The sequence below is a fragment of the Eumetopias jubatus genome, unplaced genomic scaffold (genome assembly GCF_037043125.1).
Source record: "Eumetopias jubatus isolate StellerSeaLion01/CBP00866 unplaced genomic scaffold, mEumJub1_p1.0 scaffold_11, whole genome shotgun sequence".
Lineage (NCBI taxonomy): Eukaryota > Metazoa > Chordata > Mammalia > Carnivora > Otariidae > Eumetopias > Eumetopias jubatus.
Window position 1 is genome coordinate 38,078,798 of NW_028274817.1, and position 24,189 is coordinate 38,102,986.

Sequence of the window (24,189 nt, forward strand, 5' to 3'; positions counted from 1 at the left end):
TAGGATTTTATCCCCTGTCTTAGCCAGCTCCCTTGCTCCATACGAGTGATCTGGAAACGTTGGGTCCGTGACAGACAAATTTTGTGGGACACCCAAAAGGCATTGTTTGGACATAGGCCCTGTGTAGCTCCAAACGGATATCCAAACAGCTCTGGCAATGCCTGCTGAGTCCTCTCCCTTGAAGGGGGTGACTTGCATCATTTAGTAACATAATTGCTTTTCTCCTTACCAATTATATATGCTCGCTGAAGATGGCTTGGAAAATACAGAAATATATGTGGAAGCAAATACAAATTACCCATTACCCCATGAAATATAGTTCTCGGCAGGAGACAAAGGTGACAGCACAGGTGAAGGTCTGTCCCTCTGTTCTTTATGGTACACCAGCCCCCCCAACTCCTTCCCCCGCCACAGCGCCTCTTGATCTCACCCTTATGAATACTTGCCTGTCCTGTATTCTATAAAATGGAAGGCAAACTGGAAAGTGTACAATAACACTTACCATGTCAAAGGCATATAAGAGATAAAATATCTCATATCAAGAAGGTGTTTGGAATCTAAAATAGCAATATTTTGTCAGAGCTCTGTCACCACTACCTTATTACTGAGGTGTTGCAGTGATAACGTGTTGTGGGAATGTCTAAAGAGATAAAAAACCATCTGAGAAATTCACAGTGCTCCCTGGGAATTAGGAAAAGACACAGTACAAAGAGGCAAGAATGATTAAGTATGAGGCAGGGCTCGTAAATGTGCCTTTCTCTTTTGAGAAAAAAAAAAAAGAACAGCCAACATTTAAACAAAAAAAGTTGGATGATACTAAATCCATCCCAGAGATAAAGCTCTTATTACAGATAATAGTTAGAATTTATGTTTGACTCCCTCCCCCCAAGGTGGATAGCGTCAGAATGGCAGTTTCCTTATTTCTGAACCCTTGCATTGAGGCTCTGGTAGACAGAGGACTTAGAAAACTCTAAGGCCAAGGGTTAAGGTCAGGGCTTTGGAGTTAGTCAGACCTGGGTTCAAATCCCAGCTCCATTCAGATGGTCATCAAAACGTTCTATGTGCCATCCGCTCTTTTCGACATTGGGGATATAACATTGGACAATATAGATGAGGTCGCTACTTACATGGAGCTTACATTCTAGTGGGGGGCAGGAGAGAGAATGTTAATGTTGAAAAGAGAGCACAGTGATATGATTGGAAGGAACTGGGGTCTGCCTTAGGTTCAGTAGTCAGGAAAGGTGTCTCCGAGAGTAGACAATTGAACTAAGACCTGGTTGATGAAAAGAGGCCAGCAATAATAATAATAATAAAAAAACCCCAACATCTAGGGGAAGAGCATTCCAGGCAGAAATAACAGGAAGGGCAAAGGCCCTGAGGCATAAACAGGCTTAAGTTTTTATAGAATGAAATACCAGTGTGATTGAAGCGGAGTCAGCCTGGGAGAGAGTGAGGAGATGAGGTTAGAGAGAGTCAGTGCTGGTCAGGTCACGCAGGGGCTTTGTAGAAATTCAGCTAGTAATCATCATCATCATCCTCATCATCAAGCAGATAAGAAAAAAGGAAGTTGAACAGTTGAGGGTATACTGTACGGTACCAAGTGAGGCATTTGGATCTGACTAACTGGGGCACAGGGGTGTTACTGTAAGGTTTGAATGACGTGTTGAAAGTAGAGCCTGAGGAGGACAGTTCCAAGAGCAGAGTACAGGGTGGCCGTTTTCATCTATCATCATGTTTCTAGCACTCGAAATTTCTCTCAAGTTCTCTGCTATAGCTACTGCTTTCTCCATGAACACCAAATACACAAATCCAGTGTGACTCATGACGCCGTCAAATGAGATGATTAAGCCACTCTAAATTTACTTGGTTAGGAGGAGTGTAGCTAAGGGTTAGGTTCCCTGGGGCTACATCGCTTCTTTGTTCGCATGGTTTACTAACTTTTCTCTTTCTCTCTCTCTCTCTTTTTTTTTTAAATAGGGAGAGAAGAAGTCCTATGGAAAGCCATGTGGGGGCCAAGACTGCAGTGGGGGCTGGAAATGCTTTCCTGAGAAAGGCGCGAGAGTAAGTGGCTTCTTCCATTGCTGAAAGACACACAGTCAAAGGAGTTGTGATCTGACGTGTGCGTGTGCGTGTGCGTGTTTTCTTTAGAATTAAACTGCTTAGAATTTACTCTTGTGAATTCATGGAATAAGCAAAGTGATGAGGACCAGCTGCAAGGAGCTTTGCTAACCAGATGAGAGGCAGAACTAGGTTGGTCAAGGTCTCTGAGGGAGCAGGAAGAGGTTTCCTCCATTGACTTAATGCCAACGTTTTCTCAAGGTTTCATCTGGAGTATTTCCAAAAGCCAATTAGGTTGTGAAGAACCAGATTATGTTTGTAGATAGATGTACATTTTCTTTTTTTTTTTTAAAGATTTTATTTATTTATTTGACAGAGACAGAGACAGCGAGAACAGGAGCACAAGCAGGGGGAGGGGGAGAGGGAGAAGCAGGCTTCCCGCGGAGCAGGGAGCCCGATGTGGGGTTTGGTCCCAGGACCCTGGGATCATGACCTGAGCCGAAGGCAGACGCTTAACGACTGAGCCACCCAGGCACCCTAGATGTACATTTTCATAGCTCATTTTTAGCCACTTGGTCCTTCTCTCTGGGGAACAAGCAGTCCACTGGTTATCTACACAACGGGGATGTGAGCACTGCTTAAGCTCCCTCTCTCTCTCTGACAAATAAATAAAAATCTTAAAAAAAAAAAAAGTTTCCAGGGTAGCCTTAAAGTCCAAAAATCCAGGTGACTGCCCATGAAGAATGATTTGTAGATATTATATTAGAAGCTAGGATTTGTTTAAAAACGTTCTGGGATATATTCAGTGTCTTGGTCCTTATTGGCAAATTGCAGGGAGTACAGTGTGTTAGCAGAGTGTTTCCATCAGCCCTTGTGTATGCATATGGGAAGCATTGCCCCAGATGATTTGTACCCCTGACTCTCACAGAATAAACTGACATCTTTAGTGTAACTCGGAAAAAAAGCATTCGAGGGGGTTCCATTTTTACAAAATGAAATATAATCTATGTCCCCGGGATTTATAGCCATCCTGTAGAATTCAGATCTTCTGACTTGCAGCATTGTGTCTGCACTCTGATCACATTCAAAAACGCCTAAGAGCTTACACTGTCAAAGGAAGGGAGCATAAATAGGTCAACCAGACCCTCAAAAACATGGCCAAACAGGAAACAGAGTGGCCACTCCACCTTTTCTTTCATTATCTTCCATTTGGAGTAAAGTGAAATATCAAACTATGCCAGAATTTGAAGGAAGAGAAAAAGCCATCTCCTCATCAAAAGGGACCAGACCCATTCATTATACATTAAAGGCATAGACTTAGAGAATCCTAAGATATCAGAAAGAGACAGTGTCTTAGTGAGCTTCTCATCTTATCCACTGATTGTATAGAGAAAGCAGACTCTGAGAAGGAAAATAAATTCCCGGGGTCACACAGCAAATTGATGACAGATTCAGACTATTACCCGGGTCCTTTGATTTCTTGCCTATTTACTTTTACCCACTGTTGCCTCCCGGAGAAGTCATGTTCACTATAGCCACCAAGGCGCATGCCTCTGCCTCTGATCTTCAACCAGGAAACACTTTAGAAGAAAGATAGTTCTATAATAAATATATGAATACATTCTTAAACAACATGCAAGCAATAGAAGTGAAGCAGAAGTGTCCTTTGAGACTCCAGTCCCCCTGTTGTCTTTCCGGTCTTTTCCTGGACATAATCAGAGATACGTAGAAATATGAATAAAAATACTTTCATTTTCTGGTTTGTTTGTTTGTTTTTTCCAAACTACAATCATAAGTATATATTCTGTGCCTTGTTTTGTTTTGGGTTTTTTTTTTTTAGCCATTTAATATGTCCTTAAGATCTTTTTCTCTCCCCCATTGTTTAATCCAGCCATTCATTCCCCTTTTGATGAACACTTAGGTTGTTTCCAAATGTTTCCTGTTTTAAAAAGTGGCAGTGCCCCAGTGGAAATCCACAAACAGACCTTCTTGTACTTATAGGATCAGAATTTCCAGATACAAGGTAATAAAGATTTTTAACTCTCAAAGCTAGTGCTCACTTACCCCACAAAAAACTCCAATTTACACTCCCATCAGCACTGTACAGGAGTGCCCACCTGTCTATGCCCTTGCCCACATTTGATATTCTTGCTAATATGGGTGAAAATCCTCCCGATTCCCAGACTACATGTGAGTTTAAGCGTCTTTTCCCATATTCATGGAACATGTGTATTTCTTCTGTGAATTTCCTGGACATGTCCTCTGCCCACTTTCATAATGAGTGATTCTGACTGACTTACCTTTCCTCTGCAAAGATATCATAAATAAAAAATAGCCCAAGTGGAAGCGGATGAGATTTGCAGTTTGCTGCAAAAGGGCATTTCCTGGCAGATTGTAGAGGACAGGAGGCAAGTCAGTCAGACCCCGCCACCGGGGAACTGCGAAGCAGATCCGGGCTGTTGGTTGGGGGTGCAGAGCCTTTAAAAGTAGAAAATCTTATTATATATCTGAACAGAAGTTAGTCCCACACCAGACAAACATGCCAAAGATGACCACATTGTTTAACCTCTGGCTGAGAGTTTGATCTTTGAAGATGGAAGGCAGTGGATTTCCTCAGTAAGGAGCTTTCATTTGGCTTCCAAGCATCTGGAGCCCTCGTCTGTCTTCTCGTTTGGAAACATGAGTGGCTGAAGGGCTGCAGGACTGGGGAAAATAGAATATCACTGCACTGATTCTTTTTTCTCAATATTTAAAAGGTTCAGAGCCCACCCAGTTAAACGTTAAACATGATCCTAGAGTTTGTGAAGTCTGTAGTTGCTGGGAACATTTGTCCAGGTTACTGAACCAGACCAAGCTGTAATTCATGAGCCAAGACCAGGGATGTCCTATTTCCCAGATAGATCAGGAGGCCGGTGCGCGTGAGGCAGACCCTGTGAGCGCGGATGCTTGAAGCTACCCCGGCCACCGGGTCCCTTTGCGTCATTCTCTCTACCCCCCTGCGTTCCCAGGGCCAAGCAGGATTGTTTAAACTGGCTCTAGCACTGTTGACCCTGCAGGACAGCCCCTCAGTACCCCTTTTGTGCAGATGTCAGAAAGATTTGAGACTGTTTTCCTTAGCTGAGCAGCGGGCCCCATTTAGATTTCAAGCTGTTCCCTTCGAGCTCTGCGAGCTGGGAGGGGAATGGAACGTCGGGGTCACCCCTGAGATATGCCGCAGCCCTTGGCAGGACTGCCTCCTGCCTTGGGGAAACATCAAGTACATAGCTTGCTGGGCAGTGTGTACTTTTCCTTTGCCAAAGGCCTCTTGAACTGACTAGGACATTTACACAACACCTAATGCTCCTGCACAACGGCAAACCAACCCCCTTCTGGCTTACGTGCTCTCGAACTGCCTCCTCGAGGGTTTGCCCTGCCTGGTAAAAGGCCTCTGCCTAGGGGCGCCTAGGTGGCTCAGATGGTTGAGTGTCTGCTTTCGGCTCAGGTCACCATCTCCAGGTGCTGGGATCGAGCCCCACGTCGAGCTTCCAGCTCTGCGGGGAGTCTGCTTCTCCCTCTGCCTCTCCCCCTGCTTGTGCTCTCTCTGTCTTTAATAAATAAAAAAATCTAAAAAAAAAAAAAGCCTCTGCCTAACATTGGTGTACTGCTTTGGTACTTTTCCAAAGCATCTTCTCTCAGGGTCCATATTATCTCTATGCTGCAAGTGTCTTGGCCAAGCTCACTAGCCTGACAGTGGCGAAACTTACTTAGCCTCCTTCAGGAGAATGTCAACTTTAAAAGATAGCATACCTGCTAATGTTAAAGAAAGGGTTTCTTTTCTTCTCCCTGGACACTGAAATTTGGACTTCACGATTTGATTTTCAGTTTTCTTTCTGGGCAGGGGGTGGGGGTATGTTTTATTAACTCGGAGAACCATTCTTTGGAGTTTTTCTCTTCCCTAGTATATTTTTTTGGTGGGGGTGCATTAGATTGAACAAAAAAATATCCCTTTTCCATCTCCACCTCTTCCCATTTTTTCCCTACTGGATTTGCAAGTTGTCTCTGCATTGTACTGCATCGGTGTGTGCTTGAGTTGGGAGCTGGTGGGACTGTGTGTTTTGTTCCAAGCCTGCTGTATTCCTTAATACGATTTCAGACTTTTCCCTGTTTTTGCAGTGTTCTGGCTGGCGTTTATATACAGCATGGTGAGCTCCAAATTATGCATGCCACCTAAAGGAGCATTGTCACAGATAATCCCAAACCGTGGGGAATATTGGGATTCCCCCCCTTCCCATAAAGGCTGTTTGTCCCTGTTTTACCGCTGTGTCCTAGCTAGAGAGTTTCACGTGAAACACCCCAGGTCTTTTATCTCCTCATCTGCAGCCTGCTTCCTGCTTCTCCTCTGTAAAAAAACTGTGTGTTTCCCATGAATTCCAGGCCCAGATGCATTGACCACTAGTTTTGTTTCTTGGGTTTGGTTTGGTTTGGTTTAGTTTTGTTTGACTCTCCTCCTGCAAATAGCTGGCGTTCCCCGTGCCAGCAGACCGGTGCCATAGCTACCCAGAGGCCTTTCCATTGGCTCCTGATTTGGGCAATTTTGGTGGCCATCTTTCCCTTCTCCCTGTGTGCCCACCCCCCGACGCCCTTACCCTGACCGACCACTACCATGCACACCAGTGTCCTTATCCTCCACCGCTCCCAAGGCGAAGCTTATGTTGCTCGTGAGCTCCTTGGGTGGCCGGGCCGTGCTCCAGGCGCCTGTACTGAAGCCGATTGCCTTCATTGCCCACCCACTCCTCGGCCCTCCGCGGGCTGGCCTCGCTGCGAACACGGGGCCCCAGTAACCTGCTGGTTGCCAGATCCAAATGGACATTCTTCATTCTTTATCTCCCGTCGCCTCTCTGCCGCCCGAGACACCTCCTTCCTGAAACGCTCTGTTCCCTTGGATCTCATGATGTTCTTCTCTCCTCGTGTTTTTCCTACTCTCACTGGGACCCCCCAGGGTTTTGTCCTCATCCTGCTACTCTGCTCATGAGAGGCCTCTCTTAGGGTGGTTTCATAGATGCCAGGGATTTCCTCTGCCACCCATGCAATGATAAATATTAAATCTCTACCTTTAGCTCACACCTTTCTCCTTAGTTTCAGGTCAGCATAGTCAATTTCTTTTTTATTACTATTATTTTTTTAAAGATTGTATGTATTTATTTGACAGGGAGAGAGAAAGAGAGAAAATAAGCAGGCAGAAGGAGAGAGAGAAGCAGACTCCCCGAGGAGCAGGGAGCCCGATGCGGGGCTCGATCCCAGGACCCTGGGACCATGACCTGAGCCGAAGGCAGACACTTAACTGACTGAGCCACCCAGGTGCCCCTGGTGTGGTCAATTTCTTATTGGCTATCTCTACTTGGGTTTTTACTAGCACCACAACCATGTCTCATACAGAATTCCGCTATCACCTCCCACCAGACATGCCCCTTCCTAAGTCTTAGCTGCCTTCTCTATCTCAGCAAATGGCACCACCATGCACTTTATTGCTCAAGCCAGAAACCTTTCTCCACCGCCACCTCCAGTTCATCATCACATCCTGTCCGTTTATCTTCCGAAACAAAGCCCAAATCCATCCACCCGTCTCCATACTTATTTGTCCAGTCCAGGTCCGTATATTGTCTTGCCTGAATTACCCTATGAGCCCCCAGACTGGTCCTCCAACCACCAGTCTCACTCTCTCCCAGCTGTTCGCCACTCTGCTGTTATAATCTTTCCAGAACATAAATAATGATCCTGAAACTCTTGCTCAAAATCCTTCAGTGGCTCCCGGTAGATCTCACAGTAAAATCTTAGCTCTAGTAGGCTTAGGAAGTCCTCTGTGGCCGGGTGCTTGACTGCCTCTCCCACATCAGTTCTCACCACCAGGAGCCTCCTCCTTCAGAAAGCACAACCAAACCAGACACATGAACCGAGCTCTTTACAGTTCACAGAACCTGCTATGCTTTTAAGCAGGGCTCCGGGTTTTATACCTGCCACTCCATTTCCATGTACTCTCCTTCCACTGGGTCCGCCCTCTCTCTGCTGGCTTGCTTCTGTTTACCCATCCTTTGAAACCGAACGCAGGCTTCACCTCCATGTGGAGCCTTCTGTGATCTGCAAGGCTGAGGTTATCTCCTTTCTCACTATTCCTCTCATGCTGGACCATAGCTGAACCATTGACTTGTCTGTTCTCCACTAGCTTAGGAACTCCTAAAGGGTAGAGGCTGGGTCTTTTTAGATTCTGTGGGGCCGATAGACACTACAAACTGTTTTGTGAAGGACTGACCAATTGACCCACCAATGAGGATGGGTAGGGGTCCAGCCTTACTCTCCACAACCTGGATTAGCTGTGAGGTTGCTGTGAAGCAGATGAGAGTCCCCTGTCTCAGGGGGAGTCCCTTCTGCTAAAAGAAGGCAAGGAGCCAGGGCAGTCATTTCCATATTGTTTCTAGATCCTGTTAGCTGTAAGCTGCCCCCCACCCCACACCCTGCTCTTTCCCACACTCTGGTTCCTATAGCTTGCTTTGGGGTTTTGTTATTTAGGTGCAGGATAATTGACGATAAGGTTAAAATGTAGTGTCTCTGCACCAAATCAAGGTGCACTCATAGCCCGGCAGATGTTTGTGGTTATCTTAATCCCTTCTTTGATCATTCTGGGGCAGTATGGGGTTTGTAGAATATATTATCCATACTAGTGAGGGAGGCTTCTGTTAGAAAGGAGCCAAGGAGCCAGAGGAGGAGATAATACACAGTCGTGGAGTCAAGAGCACCCCTTTAGATATCCAGAGACCCCAGTGCCAGGCCGGAGTTTTGCTAACTGGGTGACTTGGGCTGATGCTTCCCCTTCTCAGGGTCTCAGTTTACCTCTAAGTAAAATGAAGGGTTTGTGCTGGGTAATCTCAAAGAACCCACTGGCTCTGATCATCTAAGTCAGACACCGTTACTATACTGCACCGTGACAGTCCCTTGCCCCCGGGGTGTCTTATCATGCTTTCTAGTGTTGCAGGGAGATATGGAAGGCGATGTCTGACAGTGCCCTACCCTTTGGAGTGGTGTCTTGGCAGCTGCCTCTGATGTAAATCAATTGCTGGGGCGTTTTACTGCCAATGCTGGAAGCTTCTCACAGCTGAAGCTGCACTCCTGCGGGAATGTGCGGCCCTCCCCGCTCCTTGGTCATCTGACTGGTGTGATTTGAAGAGAACCACAGGGATGTCTCCTCACCACCCATGCCCCCCAAATATCTTCCCTGCCTTGCCCAGGAATTCTTTCTTCCCACAGTTCTGGCTTCACGGACTCACTCTTTAGCTTAAGCATTGCTTGATCCTTGCACTGCTTGAATACATTACATATGCCATTCTGATGAAAGGAAGCAGTGTCCCCCCTGCATCCCTGGAGTTGTGAGCACAGATCTCTAGAGACCGCTCGGTTTTCCTTGGACTGGCCCACTGAGCCATATGTCAGAGACATTGGCTGTCAAGACATGGGCAAGCATCCTGCATGCCAGTGTGTGACATATTGTCTCCTCGTAGAGTCTGCCATCATCTTCCCTTGCCAGCTGGTTACCCTTTTCCTAACTTCCTCCTTTGGCCATCCATGCTTCCCTCCCTCTTGCTCCGGCATCTCTAGCTCTCCATCCCTCCTTCCTGTTGTCCCCGCCATGGCGTCCTCACCCACTTCCTCCCCTCTGCTTTCAGGTGCCTAGGATCACTTCCTGTTTCACTAGTCCATTTTTGGCCATCCATCAAAAGGCATGTTCTCATGCAGGATATTAAAACTTGGGATTTGTTGGGGCGCCTGGGTGGCTCAGTCGTTAAGCATCTGCACTTGGCTCAGGTCATGATCCCAGGGTCCCGGGATCGAGCCCCGCATCAGGCTCCCTGCTCAGCAGGGAGTCTGCTTCTCTCTCTGCTGCTCCCCCGGCTTGTGCTCTCTCTCTCTCTCTGTCAAATAAATAAATAAAATCTTTTTTTAAAAACTTGGGATTTGTTTAAAAACATTATGGGATAGGACGCCTGGGTGGCTCAGTCAAGGGTCTACCTTCAGCTCAGGTCATGATTCCAGAGTCCTGGGATCGAGTCCCGCGTCAGGCTCCCTGCTCAGTGGGGAGTCTGCTTCCTTGTCCTTCCCCTGGCTTGTGCTCTCTCTCTCTCTCAAATAAAGAAATAAAATCTTTTAAAAATCATTATGAGATATAGTCAGTGTCTTGTTCCTTCTTGGCAAATGGCAGTGAGCACAGTGCACTGGCAGAATATTTCCATCAGCCTACAGCAGCAGGATGTCAGAAAGAGTTGCTGTGATGGACTTTATAGAAGCATACCCACTTATCCAGAGATTCTCACGCTCAGAGCCTGGATCAGTGGGCTCCAAAATTGGGGGAAGGAGGGAGTGCCATGTACACAAGTTAGTCCATTGGCAATTTAAAAGAAAATACTACAACTCCCCATTTAAATTGAGAATGTCTAGAAAGCAATTAAGATTTGGATTGAATTATTTAATTTATGTAAAGTGCTTACAACAGTGTGCGGTACACTGAGCACCATGTGAGTGTTAGCCATTATTACTGCTATTATGAAGCCTGTCGAATATGTGGTGCATATACTGTCCCCGGCACCCTCATCCGGTGGGTCCGTCTTTGGCTTTCCCGTTGCATATGCCCCATAAGGTATTCTGAGGGAAGAGTGGGAGCCCACAAGACAGGAGTGGTGATGCTGGGGCCCTCACATTTTTTTCCCCTGGACCTATACCAGAGATGTTGCTACTTCCTTGGGCCCAGTTAAGTGGATTTATGGATTATATTCTCTAGCTACATTAACCCTTACAAAATGGGTAAGTGGCTTAAGAAAATTCCTGCAAATAAACCATGTCTTAAAGATAAAACTAATAACGTGAGCATGTGAAAATGGCAGGGCTCACACTTCTCCTACTCCTAGACTGAGTTTTTCCATCAGCCTCATTATAAGGTAAAAACCACGACAATCTAATTATACCCGGCCAGAAGGTGGCAAAAAAAGTAATGCAGGAATAATCAAGAAGACTATATAAAATATGGATTTACACCCATTCTCAATAATGAAAAATCTTGTCCTAAGTGTATACTGTGCCTTGAAATGTTAGCTAATAATATAAGGAGGCCATCACAACAGGACATTTGACATGAGATCTGTTTCATCTTTTTACATGTTCTGTATCTTATGTGTTTCATTATATATATGTGGGGTAGGACATGTATATAATTTAAATAATTATTAATAATATATCATATTGTGTGTATTATATACATAAAGAGAGAGAGACAGACGGAAAGAGAGGAAGCATGCTCACATTTTTTTTTCACTGAAAAAGGTAGGCAATCAGAAATATTGGGAGGCCACTGACCCAGACCATACTTAGAATAGATGGGGACCCACAAACAGAGGCAAAAGAACTTTGAATAAAAGAAAAATAACTGCCCTGAAATCTTTTGCTCTTTCCCTATAGAATGGCCACGCCATCAACTTTAGAGCTTCACCTTGGCAACTTTACAAAAAATAAAGCAATGAGAATCTCAGGAGTTGGGAGAAGTGAGACAGTAAAGAAATGTAAAAATCATAAAATTTCAAGCCTAGAAGGTTGGATCCAAGCCCCAAGTGGCATATTATTGTTCATAAAAGGCTTTCCTAGCATGCCTCTGAAAGCTCTTACCCTCACTTTAAATAGGAAGACTTGTAGAAGAAACAGCTTCAGAGAGGTTAAGAGGCTTTCCCAAGGTCCCTTGTAAGTGGCATCGCTGAGATTTGAAACAAGTATTCCACCCCCCTGCCCAGTGTTCTTTCCTGTCTGCCAAATGGCCTCTTTATCCCATGACCATAACCAGATGAGCTCACTTGGGTTGGATTGTTGTGAAGAGAGGGACACTTGTGGTGGAGAAAATCTGCTAAGACGTAGACCAGACACCAGTAAATTCATAGTCCTTCCCCTGCCTCAGTGAGAAGTAACTCCTGCTTGCATGTATAGCATCTGTTTACATCCTTGTCTGGGTTTTAAAATGTTTTCCTCATACTCCTGTCTTTTAAAAACTAAAGAGGGGACGCCTGGGTGGCTTAGTCGGTTAAGCGGTTAAGCTTCGGTTCCGGTCACGATCCTGGGGTCCTGGGATCGAGCCCCACATCGGGCTCCTTGCTCAGTGGGGAGCCTGCTTCTCCCTCTTCCTCTGCCCCTCCCTCCTGCTTGTGAGCTCTCTCTCTCTGACAAATAAATAAATTAAATCTTAAAAATTTTTTTAAAAATAAAAACTAAAGAAATAAAATGCACACATTAGGAAAGCCTGGGTTGTGTCCGTGACTACAGGTTTTGTGAGGAGTCATGTCAGTTGTTAGAGTTCTGGTGCAGGGCTCTCCCTCTATGTAGGCCACTCATTGTTATGGCAGTTCACTGCAATGGAGTTGGAAATGTGTGTAGATGAAATTCCCAAGTGTATGTCAGGGAAGTCATTTGGTGTCTATTCTGAGAAGACTTGCATTAATGGAAATCTTCCAAGACTGTTTAAGAAAATTAATTGCACGGCATCTCTCTTAAGCTATAGTAGAAGTCAATGGGGAAAAAATGTGCATTGCGTTGCAGAAATTTGCTTCACTGTCATCTCTTCAAAAGAACTTTTATTTTAACAAATGGGGCACGTGACCATTTATTTAATGGCCACCTTTATTTATAGAGGTAGAGGTCCCAGACTATGTTCTGTATTTTCTTTTTCTCATTGTATTGTGTGAGGTTCGAGCCCATTAGACATGATTTAAGAAAGCAGCACTCTGGGGGCTAAATATTGGTGCAGGCACTGTGGGGAATGCAAACATATTACAAGGACCAGACTTCTATTTAGGGAGACTATACACACACACACACACACACACACACACACACACACACACACACACACACTACAAGGCACTGTATCTGATTGAAAGTCTGAAAGGCAGAGCACAGGTCCTCAAAAGGAGATATTAGTATGGACTAGAGTGATTAAACAAAGTGTTTTTTTTTTCTTCTTTTTTGGTGGCCCGTACGGGGAAACAAAGTGTTTTTTTAATGTTATGACAAAAAAAGTTTCTTTCGGAGCATTAATTTGGTGGGGGTCGTGCAGGGCAGATTGGAGTAGAGAGACATGAGAGGCAGGTAGAATGTGGCCTATTTTTGAGAGGTTAAGTGGCCTATCCCAGCTCCCCTAGCACCATAGAATGGAAAGTGCATCGTTTTCTGCTGCTCAGATCCTATGTTTCTTTCAATGATTCTCTCCAGCCTTGAACACACAGCACAGACACACATCCACATTCACCTAAAACAGTGATTGGATAACGAGGGCTTCATTTTAGATGAATGTATCACCTTTTTATTTATTTTTTAATGAGCTGGAAGACCGGCCTAGCTCCTTTTCCCCCCTCACATTCCTCTAACTCCTTGGAGATGAGTATCTCCACTTGTTAGTCCCTACTGATCCCAAAGGAGGAAAATTCATCCCCAAACCAAGTAGAATCCGCAGCACAGAGGTGACCCTTGTCTTGATTATAGGGGAGACTGTGTGATGCTTTTCTCCATGGGATGCTAAGAGCTCCTGCCATCAGTGCAGGGCCCAGTGAGAAAGGCCAACTCAGTGGGTTCTGAAAGAGCTTCTGTTTCCTAATTGACACATTTTGTTACAGGAGTTATGAGCGAAAGGTAGGGCTTGGGAATCATGAAAGAAGGAAGCCATTGTTTCCCTTAAGACAAATTTGGAAGCATGGTCAGCGGAGATATCTACGGCGTACCTCAGCATTGTGTCCTTATGCTGAATTACCAGCTGTGACCATGGCAGGCTCATTCCACAGACTTGACTGAGCGCCTGGCTTTGCTATGACAGCTTTTACACTTTTTAATCCTGTTTTACAAGCTTAGTTTTAGTCTTTAATTTTTGAAAACCCAAAGGAAAAAAAATGCTCATTCCTTTGGACCCCAGGGAAATTAATGTATATGTTTAGTTACTGTCCATACCAAAAAAACCCTGATCTCTGTCCCCATGCATGTCTTTGCTAGTTCAAGTAATTGTAGTGACTTGGCATTCCAGTGTTTTAGTTGGGTTCCCTCTTGGAGCTGACACCAGTCACTGATTGCTGCCCCCTTCACATGTTGCTGGGGAAATGCCAGTAAAGCTATGAGCAAAGGAGGGAGGGAGCTGGGGAGAAACATGCTGTGGGGCCCAGAATGGAATGAGGGGTAACCAGGGTTCAAGAGCCAGGTTTCCCCATAGAGAGACAAAAAGAAAGCAAACAAAAGGAAGAGACAGGTCTAAACAGGCTCCCCAGACGGGGCCTCTTTGCTGTAAGAACAGAGCCTTAAACTTCACAAAGCTCAGGGAGGGAAGGAAGCCAGGGGTTAAACACAGTCTTTGCAATTCAGTTGAAGAATTATTAACTGAGTATACACAGAGAGAAAAGCCACACATGTTCACATAGAGCAACATTTATTTTTCTTAAAACCCATTCAGACACTCCATGAACTCAGAAATGTACCTAAACCTGTATATCCACATAGTGATCCCCCCAAACCTGAAAAGTACCCACCCGTACATAGATAGAAACATAGAGACTCAGAGAGGCTCAGGAGGGCAAAGACACCCGGAGCCCCACGATGGCTAACATGGACTGGGTTTTGAGACATGTGCTGGGGAGTTTAGTGACCTCATAAAATCCACTGTGGGAAGTGTGAGCCCGTGGTTCCAGTGACTGATAACCGGGGTAAGGCAAACTAACAGCTCACTGAGTTTTACCTTCCAAATTGCATCAAAACCTAACTAAAGCTCTGAGAGCAGGATGGAAGCCTGTCTCCTTCCTCCCTTGTGAAGTGAGGAGCCGGGCTTGAAGGCCTCCAGGGTTCCTCGGAGGAAGCAGAGCATGGAGTGTCACAGAGCCCCCTGCCAGGCTGTAAACGAGCCTAATGACAAAATGCCCCCACTCTGACCAGCTCCCACAGGGCCTCCACTGGGTCCCCGGTTTCCCAGATTCCTGAAGGGAACTTGATCTGGCCCAGGGGCCTGCACAGGCTCTTCACATCATCCCCAGAAGTCCCCGCTCCTTGGGACCCCCAAGCACAGAGCTCGCTTCCACACCCAGCCAGCCCCACGGAGGCACGGGAGACCGGGTCTCTGAGGCAACCTCTTGGGGCTCAGTCACAAGACTGCCACCCCCCAGGGAGGGGGCCCTGCCCAGCCCAGCCCAGCCCAGCGGGAGCAACAGAACCTCCTCTGCAGCCCAAGGGGGAGGCAGCCGCCCCACTTGAAGCAGCTCAGGGTGACCGTGAACCACTGATCGCTGCCCCACTGTGCCTGTGGCCCAAACCAGAGTGGCCCTTGGCTCTTTGCAATGGGAGAAATGGAAACAAACAACATAGCCTGAGAACCTTGGACCAGCTTCCAAACTCAAAGGTCCTCAAGTGTCCCTTGTCCCTCACCCCCCTCCATAAAAAGCATTTACCTCCTGAAGAAAGGGAGGACATTGAGACTCACAGGACATCAGAGCCAGAAGGCACTTTAGGAATCATCTAGTCCAACAACCATTTCCTCTTACGTAGGGAGTTCCAGAGTGGGGAAAAAAAACTTGCCTTGATTATGAAGGCCAGGGATGTGTGTGTGTGTGTGTGTGTGTGTGTGTGTGTGTGTGTGTGTGTGGTGTTTGGGAACGAGAAAGGGAAAGAGAAAGAGTCAGATTCAGGGACTACATGCAAGCCCAAACCACAGAACTTGTGAGCAGGAAGGCACTTACTCGGCCCAGTGGCCAGATACTCTTCATACTTCCCAGAAATCCGCAGGTACCCAGAAGAGGGTAGGGGAAATTTATCATCTTCGTAGTACAAATAAGTCCAGTGGTTGAGAGCACAGGTGTTGGAGCCAGATAAACCAATCTTTTAAGACCTGGCTCTGTTGTTTACTACATATGTGATCTTTACCCCATGGTTCACAACCAAGGGCACTCTTGTCCCCCAGGGAATATTTGGCCAGGTCTGGAAACAGTTTTGTTTTTTTTTTTAAGATTTTATTTATTTATTTATTTGACACAGAGAGAGACAGTGAGAGAGGGAACACAAGCAGGGGGAGTGGGAGAGGGAGAAGCAGGCTTCCCGCCAAGCAGGAAGCCCAATGTGGGGCTCGAACCCAGGACCCTGGAACCACGACCTGAGGCTTAACTGAGCCACCCAGGTGCCCCTGGAAACAGTTTTGATTGCTATAATTGGTGGCGTGCTACTGGCATCTAGTGGGTAGAGGACAAGGATGCTGTTAAACATCCTACAATGCACAGGACCCTTCCCCTACAACGTGAAATTATCTGGCCCAACATGTCAAGATGCCAAGGTTGAGAAACCCTACATCAAGCAAATGGCTTAACCATTCTGAGCTTCAGTTTCTTCATCTGTGACCTGGAGTGGTAGTAGCTATCTCACAGGGTTGTTATGATCGTTGCATAGGCTAATTCATACACATAAAGCAATCGATGTCATGCCTGACACCAAGTGTTCCATTAATTATTAGCTGTTAGCATGATCAAACCCTCCCTTATCGTCATGTTCTCCTATAGTTCATCCCCTTTCTCTGCTTCCCTTACAGCATTACCCCTTGGAATAGCTGTTTATACTGAAAATCTTCACTTTTCCTGTTCTCTCTTGAATCTACTCTAATCAGGCTTTCATAGCCACCACTCCTTTCTCCTAAAGGTCACCAGTGACATCCATTGCTAATTCCAATGATCATCTCTCAGTCTACTTACTTGGCCTACCACCAGCATTTGAAATGGCTGTTCACTCTCTTGAAAAACTTACTTTGCTTGACTTCCAAGATACCACCCCTTGGATTCTCCTCCTACCTCGATGGAGGAAGTTTCTCAGTTTCCTTTGCTCTACATGGAGAGGGACTTGGTCTGATTTGTTTTGTTCTGTTGAATGAAGGAACAAGTAAGAGTTCTTGTGAGGATTAAATAAGGTAATGTATGTAAAGAGCTTAGCACACATTAAGCACTTAATAAATCATCATCATCATCACCACTACTACAGCTGTTATCACTGATGTTATTGCTATTATAATTATCATTATTCTCACCTACTGGGCTTTGAGGCCCTTGAACATGGGATCAGTATTTAGTTTGTCTTGATCTTCCCTTGTATAGAACTTTATTCAATGGAAGAGTATATATTCAAGCCTGGATATATATGCAGAAAACAGTTTGCCAGGGACAGGAAGAGTTGATGAGGGCATGAGACTGGAGTGGGACCTTAGAGGAGAAACAGATTTGGAAGAGCTTGACCCGGGTTGGGGGTGGGTGCCTAGAGGCTCATGGGAATCCAGAGCATCCAGAAGGGACTCACATCCTAGCCACTTTTACTCTCCTCTTCATAAATGATGGGACCATAAAACACAGGGAGTAGCAGTTCTCACCCATTAATCATCTCAATTCCTCCTATCCGAGGTATGGGGGAGAAGTGGAACTGTGGCCAAATGTTAGCATGAATAGAGCTTATCTGTTGGGTTTGACAGAGTAAGCAACATAAATCCATTTTACTCACGGGACTGGTTAAACTTCATTTTCAGTCATCTTGAACTTTGAACAATTTTGTACGCTAATAGGCTCCTACGGCCATCTTTAAGAACTGGCAAGTGGCATATTAGACTGAGAATTTGGTCCCTTAGGGGTAGCCATTAGAAAAAGCACACAACTCAAATCTTGTTAGGAAACTTGTGAACATTCAACACGTCTGTTAGGTGTTGCTGATCGTTTTAATAACATAATTTGGCAACATTTGGAGTGAAAATGAGGTAATAATCAAATAGGCTATTTGCATCAAGTTTCTTTTTTTTCCATTCAAAATAGAATGTCTAGTTTTTATAATACTCATGCCATTGACTACTGCCAACTGTGGTATTAAATGATGGCTAGCCTTTCCTTTCTCTCTTTTACCACCTGCTTCTAGCAATATGTCCATAGCTTAGAACCTAAGAAATGCTATTCAATAACACCCACATGTTTCCAGTCCCTGACCACCCAAAACCTACACTCCTGCTTACTTGCATTATAGCCCATATGCGGTAACTAACCTGCTTTGCGGATGGGTCAGCCTATCTAGCTTACATAAAACTCCGAAGGATTTTTTTTTTTAACTTATAGAACCCAAATCATTGACTTCAAAGGGAATTATGTTAATGCAACTTTACTTTCAAATCAGCATTTATTTTCTTTGAGTTTGAACTTGCCATCAACTCAAAGTTCTTCCAAAAATTAACTTAGGTTTTACATTTTCTAATTTTTTTTCTTGACAACAGTCTTATTTTTAAGCCTTTCAGTAGGTGTTTAATAAATACACAAGACACATAAAGGTCACCATGATTTTCCAACTGGCTGGGCTGTTGGTGGCTTTTGGCAGTTCTGTTATTATTTGTCAAAAATCCTCGAGTATCCATCTGGGCCCACAGATAGCCAAGGCTCCTGAAAGAAGTGTTGATAGAGCCCAAGGGGGAAGTTGTAATTCATTCTGGAAAGGTGACCCAGCTGCCTGAGTCCCCTGGGCCTCCCATAGGTGCCAAATGAGCTCCTAGCCTCGTTATCCCATCTGTGATCTAAATGTATCCAGAAACGACCCACTCATCTCCTTCTCTTGACTAATGTGCTCATGGAGACGTATTCTTCCTACTGAGATACAGGGGTTGCCTTCAGAACTATCAGAGGTAGTGATTGTCATCTCTTTCACCATCATCATCATAAAAAGCTATAGGGATAGCACATAATAATGAGATAAAAATAGTTTTTACCATTTATAAAGTATTTACTCTGTGCCAGGCTTTGTGCTAGGTATCTTATATATATTGTATCCTTTAATATTTTTAATGAGATGTAAATGTCATACCACGAAGTTCACCATTTTACAGATGAGGAAACAAAGATTTAGAGAGGTTAAGTGATTTGCCAGTTTCCCACAGCATGTAAGCAAGTGGTAGGAGCTCAGAGTCAGAGGCAGATCTCACTGGTCCCCAAACCCATGCATCCCTTTCGAGCTCCCTAATGGCCCTTTATGTGTCCCGTCCATTAACATTTTCACTAGTAGGGAAACCAAAGGGAAAATTGTAACTTTCTGTTTCTCTCTTCCACTTCCTGCTCCTTTGTCCCTCAAGGGATTGATGGCTTTGGTGTCCCTAGAAACCACTGTCTTCCTGCCCACACCTCCTCCATACACACACTAATATACAGTACACAGTTCCCCTGTCAAAATCTGCTCTCAGCTACTGACGTTAATTTGCACTGAAGGTCTAAAAGTCTTTTAGCTCCTTAATTTGTTATGCCATCTTAGGACTAGTTTTGTTTAATAAGAAGCCATTACTTAGCACAGTGACATGAACAAAATTTTGGCAGGAAGTGTGGAGTTTAAGTTCTGATCTGGTTTCCCTATGCTGAATGTGTTACTCTGGACAGCGAAGCTCTATGAGCCTCAGTTTTCTCAGCTGTAAAATGGAAATAATAATAGTCCATATACTTGTGAGGGCTAAACCAAATATGCATACTAAATGTATAATGCAATGCCTTGAAACAGAGTACGTGTTCAATAAATGCCAATAGTTCTTTTGGTGGCATCAGTGAATGAGTGGATTGGGGAATTATAGAGAACCCATCAAGCTGTATGGCCTTGAATCTCCCTAGGCAGCCTGCCCACCAGGCAAACTTTGATAAAAAAAAAATTGTTACATGAAGAAGTGAATGATAGTATACCAAGCAGTATACTAATCAAGTTAAATAGCTCTTGCAAATTCTTGCCAGTTTAATCAACTAAAAGCATAAAGATCACTTTTGGCATTAAATCTCCACCTGCTTTCCTCACAGCAATCACAGCATTTCCCTCTTTAAGAAACGACAATGATTCCCTGTTGTCATCTGAAAAGCAACACTTCACTGGCCCTGTAGGATACTGAGCATATCCAGAAGCTTCCTGGTATCAGGTTGGGTCTGACCCGCCCGAGATCACGTAGCCCCGCCAGACCTGTGTGGTTGGAGAGAGGTGAAAAGGCCCCAACAGAGTCAGCAGGTTGAGATGAGGATTTGGAATCTAGATTGCAAGCCCGGTTATCCGTTTAGGGCTTAAGTCGATTCCGACATCCTCTCCAAACATGGACCGGGTGAGCAATCAGCAGAGTTCCAAACAGAAGGATACCCTTACACATAGTAAGAGCAAACACCAGAGACCCGAACTTGACTAATAATAGGAGTCGCCATGAATTATTTACCATACACCAGACACTTTGCTAAGGACTCTCCTTTGCATTCATTATCTTATTTAATTCTTATAATCTTTAATAAAAGTAAGTAGTATTATCCTCCCCATTTTAAAGATTGAGGAAACCAAGGATTGCAGAGCTAGAACGTGGTGAGGCTGGGATTAGATGCCAGATCCATCTGGTTCCAACTGATATACCCTCAGCAGCTATACTATAATAATGCCCTCCCACAACACCAGAGTGCTGCTGGTAACCACAGGCCACACACTTGGAGACTTAGGCACAAGGATAAAATGATCCCAGCAATAAAGCTGACTTGCTGCTTGGCCAGAGAATTCTTGAAGTGAGGCTTATGGTATTTTTCTACTGTATGGTGGCAGGAGTTGGCCAAGAGTCTGAGGTGTGGCTGAGAAAATCGGGGAGGGACTGAGAGAGATTCTGGGTTGGATTGAGGCAGGTTCCTGCAGGGATTTATTTCTCTTGCAGCTGCACACAAGTTCACTGTGTTCTACAGACGGGTCCTGGGATTTTTGTCTTGAGTACCTCGTGTGTTCTCATTTTCAGGGGTCACAAATAGAATGATAGCTTCTATCACTCTACATTTATTATCTGCTTCCCTTGATCTCTAAAGAAAGTGCAACAAGCAAGAGGAGATGGTTTTCTTCCTTAAAGAGCTCTGTAACCTTCTGGGGAATGAAACGACAGTTCTAAGAGGTGGCCCCAATTTGCAAGTATGGCGTCTGGGTGCTCCAGAAATAGCCTCAGCAGGAAATCGCTGAAGGGTGTGACAGTGTTAAGCAGGTGGCCTCAGTTGGAAACCACCTTGGTCCTTTTGGAGGATGGAGAGAACGCTGTGAGCTACCTCTGAATGTTTTCTTCCCTCTAGTGGTCAGTGGGAGGAGGAAAGAATGATGGTATATGCGGTTCCCCCTGTGGACTCTAAGTGCAATCCTAGAAGTAACATCCAAAGAAGATTGCTTCCTTAAGAACAATATTATAATTGGAGCTATATATCAGACCAAGGACACTGTATCAAATAAATTAAAAAATATGACCAACAATTTGTCATATTAGCAAAGATACAATTACAGTAGGACCGCAATAATTCTAAATAATCAAATTAAGGCAGATGCGTTATAAGGGGCATAGAGACACTGTACATACGATTATAAAAGGGGCCTCCTCTGTATCATCTTTTTCACCTAACTATAAAATGCCACCTAAAATAAACAAGACGAGGGCGCCTGGGTGGCTCAGTTAGTTAAGCGACTGCCTTCGGCTCAGGTCATGATCCTGGAGTCCCAGGATCGAGTCCCACATCGGGCTCCCTGCTCGGCAGGGAGTCTGCTTCTCCCTCTGACCCTCTTCCTTCTCGTGCTCTCTATCTCTCATTCTCTCTCTCTCAAATAAATAAATAAAATCTTAAAAAATAAAATAAAATAAACAAGACGATACACATTGACTAAACGTTTTATATACAATTTGTTTCACCTTTCTTAGCTTTTAACTTGAAAGTGCTTTCCAAAGTGAGTTCTCCCCATGGAGCCATTTATGAAATGAAGCCCCACAATCACCCAGATATTGTTCAAACCATTTCCAAATGTATCTCTAAAGTGAATACTGGCAATTTCCCTTCCCAATCGATTTTCTCTGCATTTTGGCAATATGTATCAATAGTCTTAAACATGTTCATAGCCTCTGACCCAGTAATTCCGCTCTTATAATGTCAATTGAGGGAAATAATCAAAGCAGTACAGAAAGATTTATGAATGAAGATATTCATCAGAACCCTATTTATTTATGTATGTATTTATTTTTTTAAGATTTTATTCATTTATTTGACAGAGAGAGACATAGCGAGAGAGGGAACACAAGCAGGGGGAGTGGGAGAGGGAGAGGCAGGCTTCCTGCGGAGCATGGAGCCCGACGTGGGGCTCAACCCCAGGACCCTGGGATCATGACCTGAGCCTAAGGCAGACATCCAATGACTGAGCCATCCAGGCGCCCCAGAACCCTATTTATAACAGTGAAAAAAGATGGGGAAAAAACTAAATGTCATACAATAGGGGAATGGTTAAGTAAAGAAATAAGGTATAGCCCTCGTGGTGGAATATCATGTACTCGCTAACATGATGCTTCCTTGAAGAACGACTTGGAAAAATGCTTATGATACAACGTTAAGTGAGAAATACGGAAAACAATTATTTGTACCATGTGATCACGAGTTTGTAATGAGAATAATTATAATCCATACCCAACTTTTTAAAAAGACTGAAAGAACATGAAAATTATAGGGGAAATGTTCGATAGGCAGCAGAGAGGAGCCCTCAGAAAAGACTGAGAAAGTATACAGGAATGAGGTGGCAACCAAGTAGGGTTTCTTGGCAAGAGGTCTGGGTCTATTCTGTGAATGAGAGGGAAAGTAGGGGGACCAGTCATTCTGGATTACCCAGGACTAAGGAGTTTTCCAAGACATGAGACTTTAAGTTAAAACGGGGAAATTGCTGTGCAAGCTGGGATGAATTGGTCACCCCAGACACAAGAAAACAGGCAGGGAGATTGGTAGTGTAATGACCAAAGTCACGCAGGAAGCAGAGCACTGAAAGGGAGTCCCAAAGGTTTAATTTTACTCCCTGCTTTGTTGCCTCTTAGCAAGATACTGACATTGAGCCTTAGCTAAAGCTATAAACACTTCTCTAGCTTGTTCACCATGTTGTTATGCAGACTAGATTCAATTATTCACAAATACAAGGGATTATCAATAACAATAAACATGTACTAGGCACATACTATATTGCTTTGGGCACAGTTCTAAGATCAGTTTCCTGATTTATTAATAATTCCAAATTTGTAAAATTGTGGTGAAGTAAGTCTAAGCGAGATTATATGTCTAAATACATGAGTACAATGTTTGTCTTCTAGTAAACGCTTATTAAACATTAACCGACTGAGCCACCCAGGTGCCCCTCAACGCTTATTAAACATTAGCTCTGATGGTTGTATGTGATTGACTATGGGTCTCCGTTTGAAAATACAGATTACAGGAATCCCATACCACCTAATAGCAACTCTGTGAGATAGGTGCTTCTGCTAATGCTCCCATTTTACAGATGACAAAATTGTGGCTTGGAGCGGTTAATAGCCTTGCCCAAGTTTATAAAGTCAGTAAGTGACAGGGCCTTTGGTCTCCTGGTCCAGCACTCTTTTCCACTTCACTAAATTGCCGCCCAATAAAAAGCCACTTTGGATGAGGGCAGAGCCAACATTCTTTCCTTTTTACTGTAGACTACCTTCTTCCTACCTACATCTTCAGTTGAGTCAAAGCCTACTCTTGGGCTACATAGAGGCCGCCATTCTATGGGATATTTTGTTATCAATCCTCAGAGAACTTGAGGATCCTTCAGAAAGGCTGTAAAACAATTAGAGGGTCTGCAGGACACTTCTCACAGGGTAAGGATTTAAAGTCAGTAGTGTTCTGGTAAATGTTTAACCACTGGCTCTGGGAGAGGCGGTAGAGGCCATGTGCAGATACCCATGTGGTAAATATTTCCACCATGGCTGATTTTGAACTGCCAATGTGTTTGGCCCATGTGAACCAGGACTAACCAGTTTAAGCCAGTGCAGGCCAGTTCCAGCACACCACTAGAAGGAGAATATTAGCTTGGAGCCCGTTGCTTTCCTGAGTTTACATAAATTCAGTGAGAATTAAAGTATGGGCATTATTCAAAGAGCTTAGTTTTCAGATGTGAAAAAGGGAGGTGAAGGGAGTACAAGGTGATCGTTAGGATACTCCAGATGATGGGACAATTTGAGGGAAGGCCTAGAAGAACAGAGAAGCTTCTGGTTACTGTCCAAGTCTGGTGACAAGTCCAAGTCTG

The 24,189-nt window shown here is 44.5% G+C and overlaps 1 protein-coding gene across 1 annotated transcript in view; it reads left to right on the forward strand.

The window, feature by feature from the left end:
• Nucleotides 1-308: 308 nt before the first annotated feature.
• Nucleotides 309-24,189, forward strand: part of COL4A6 (collagen type IV alpha 6 chain) — a 143,657-nt gene continuing 119,776 nt past the window's right edge. Inside the window, exons 1-2 of the mRNA XM_088028541.1 lie at nt 309-356; nt 1,978-2,061. Of these exons, the coding sequence (XP_087884667.1) occupies nt 309-356; nt 1,978-2,061 (132 nt within the window). The remainder of the gene's footprint in view (nt 357-1,977; nt 2,062-24,189) is intronic.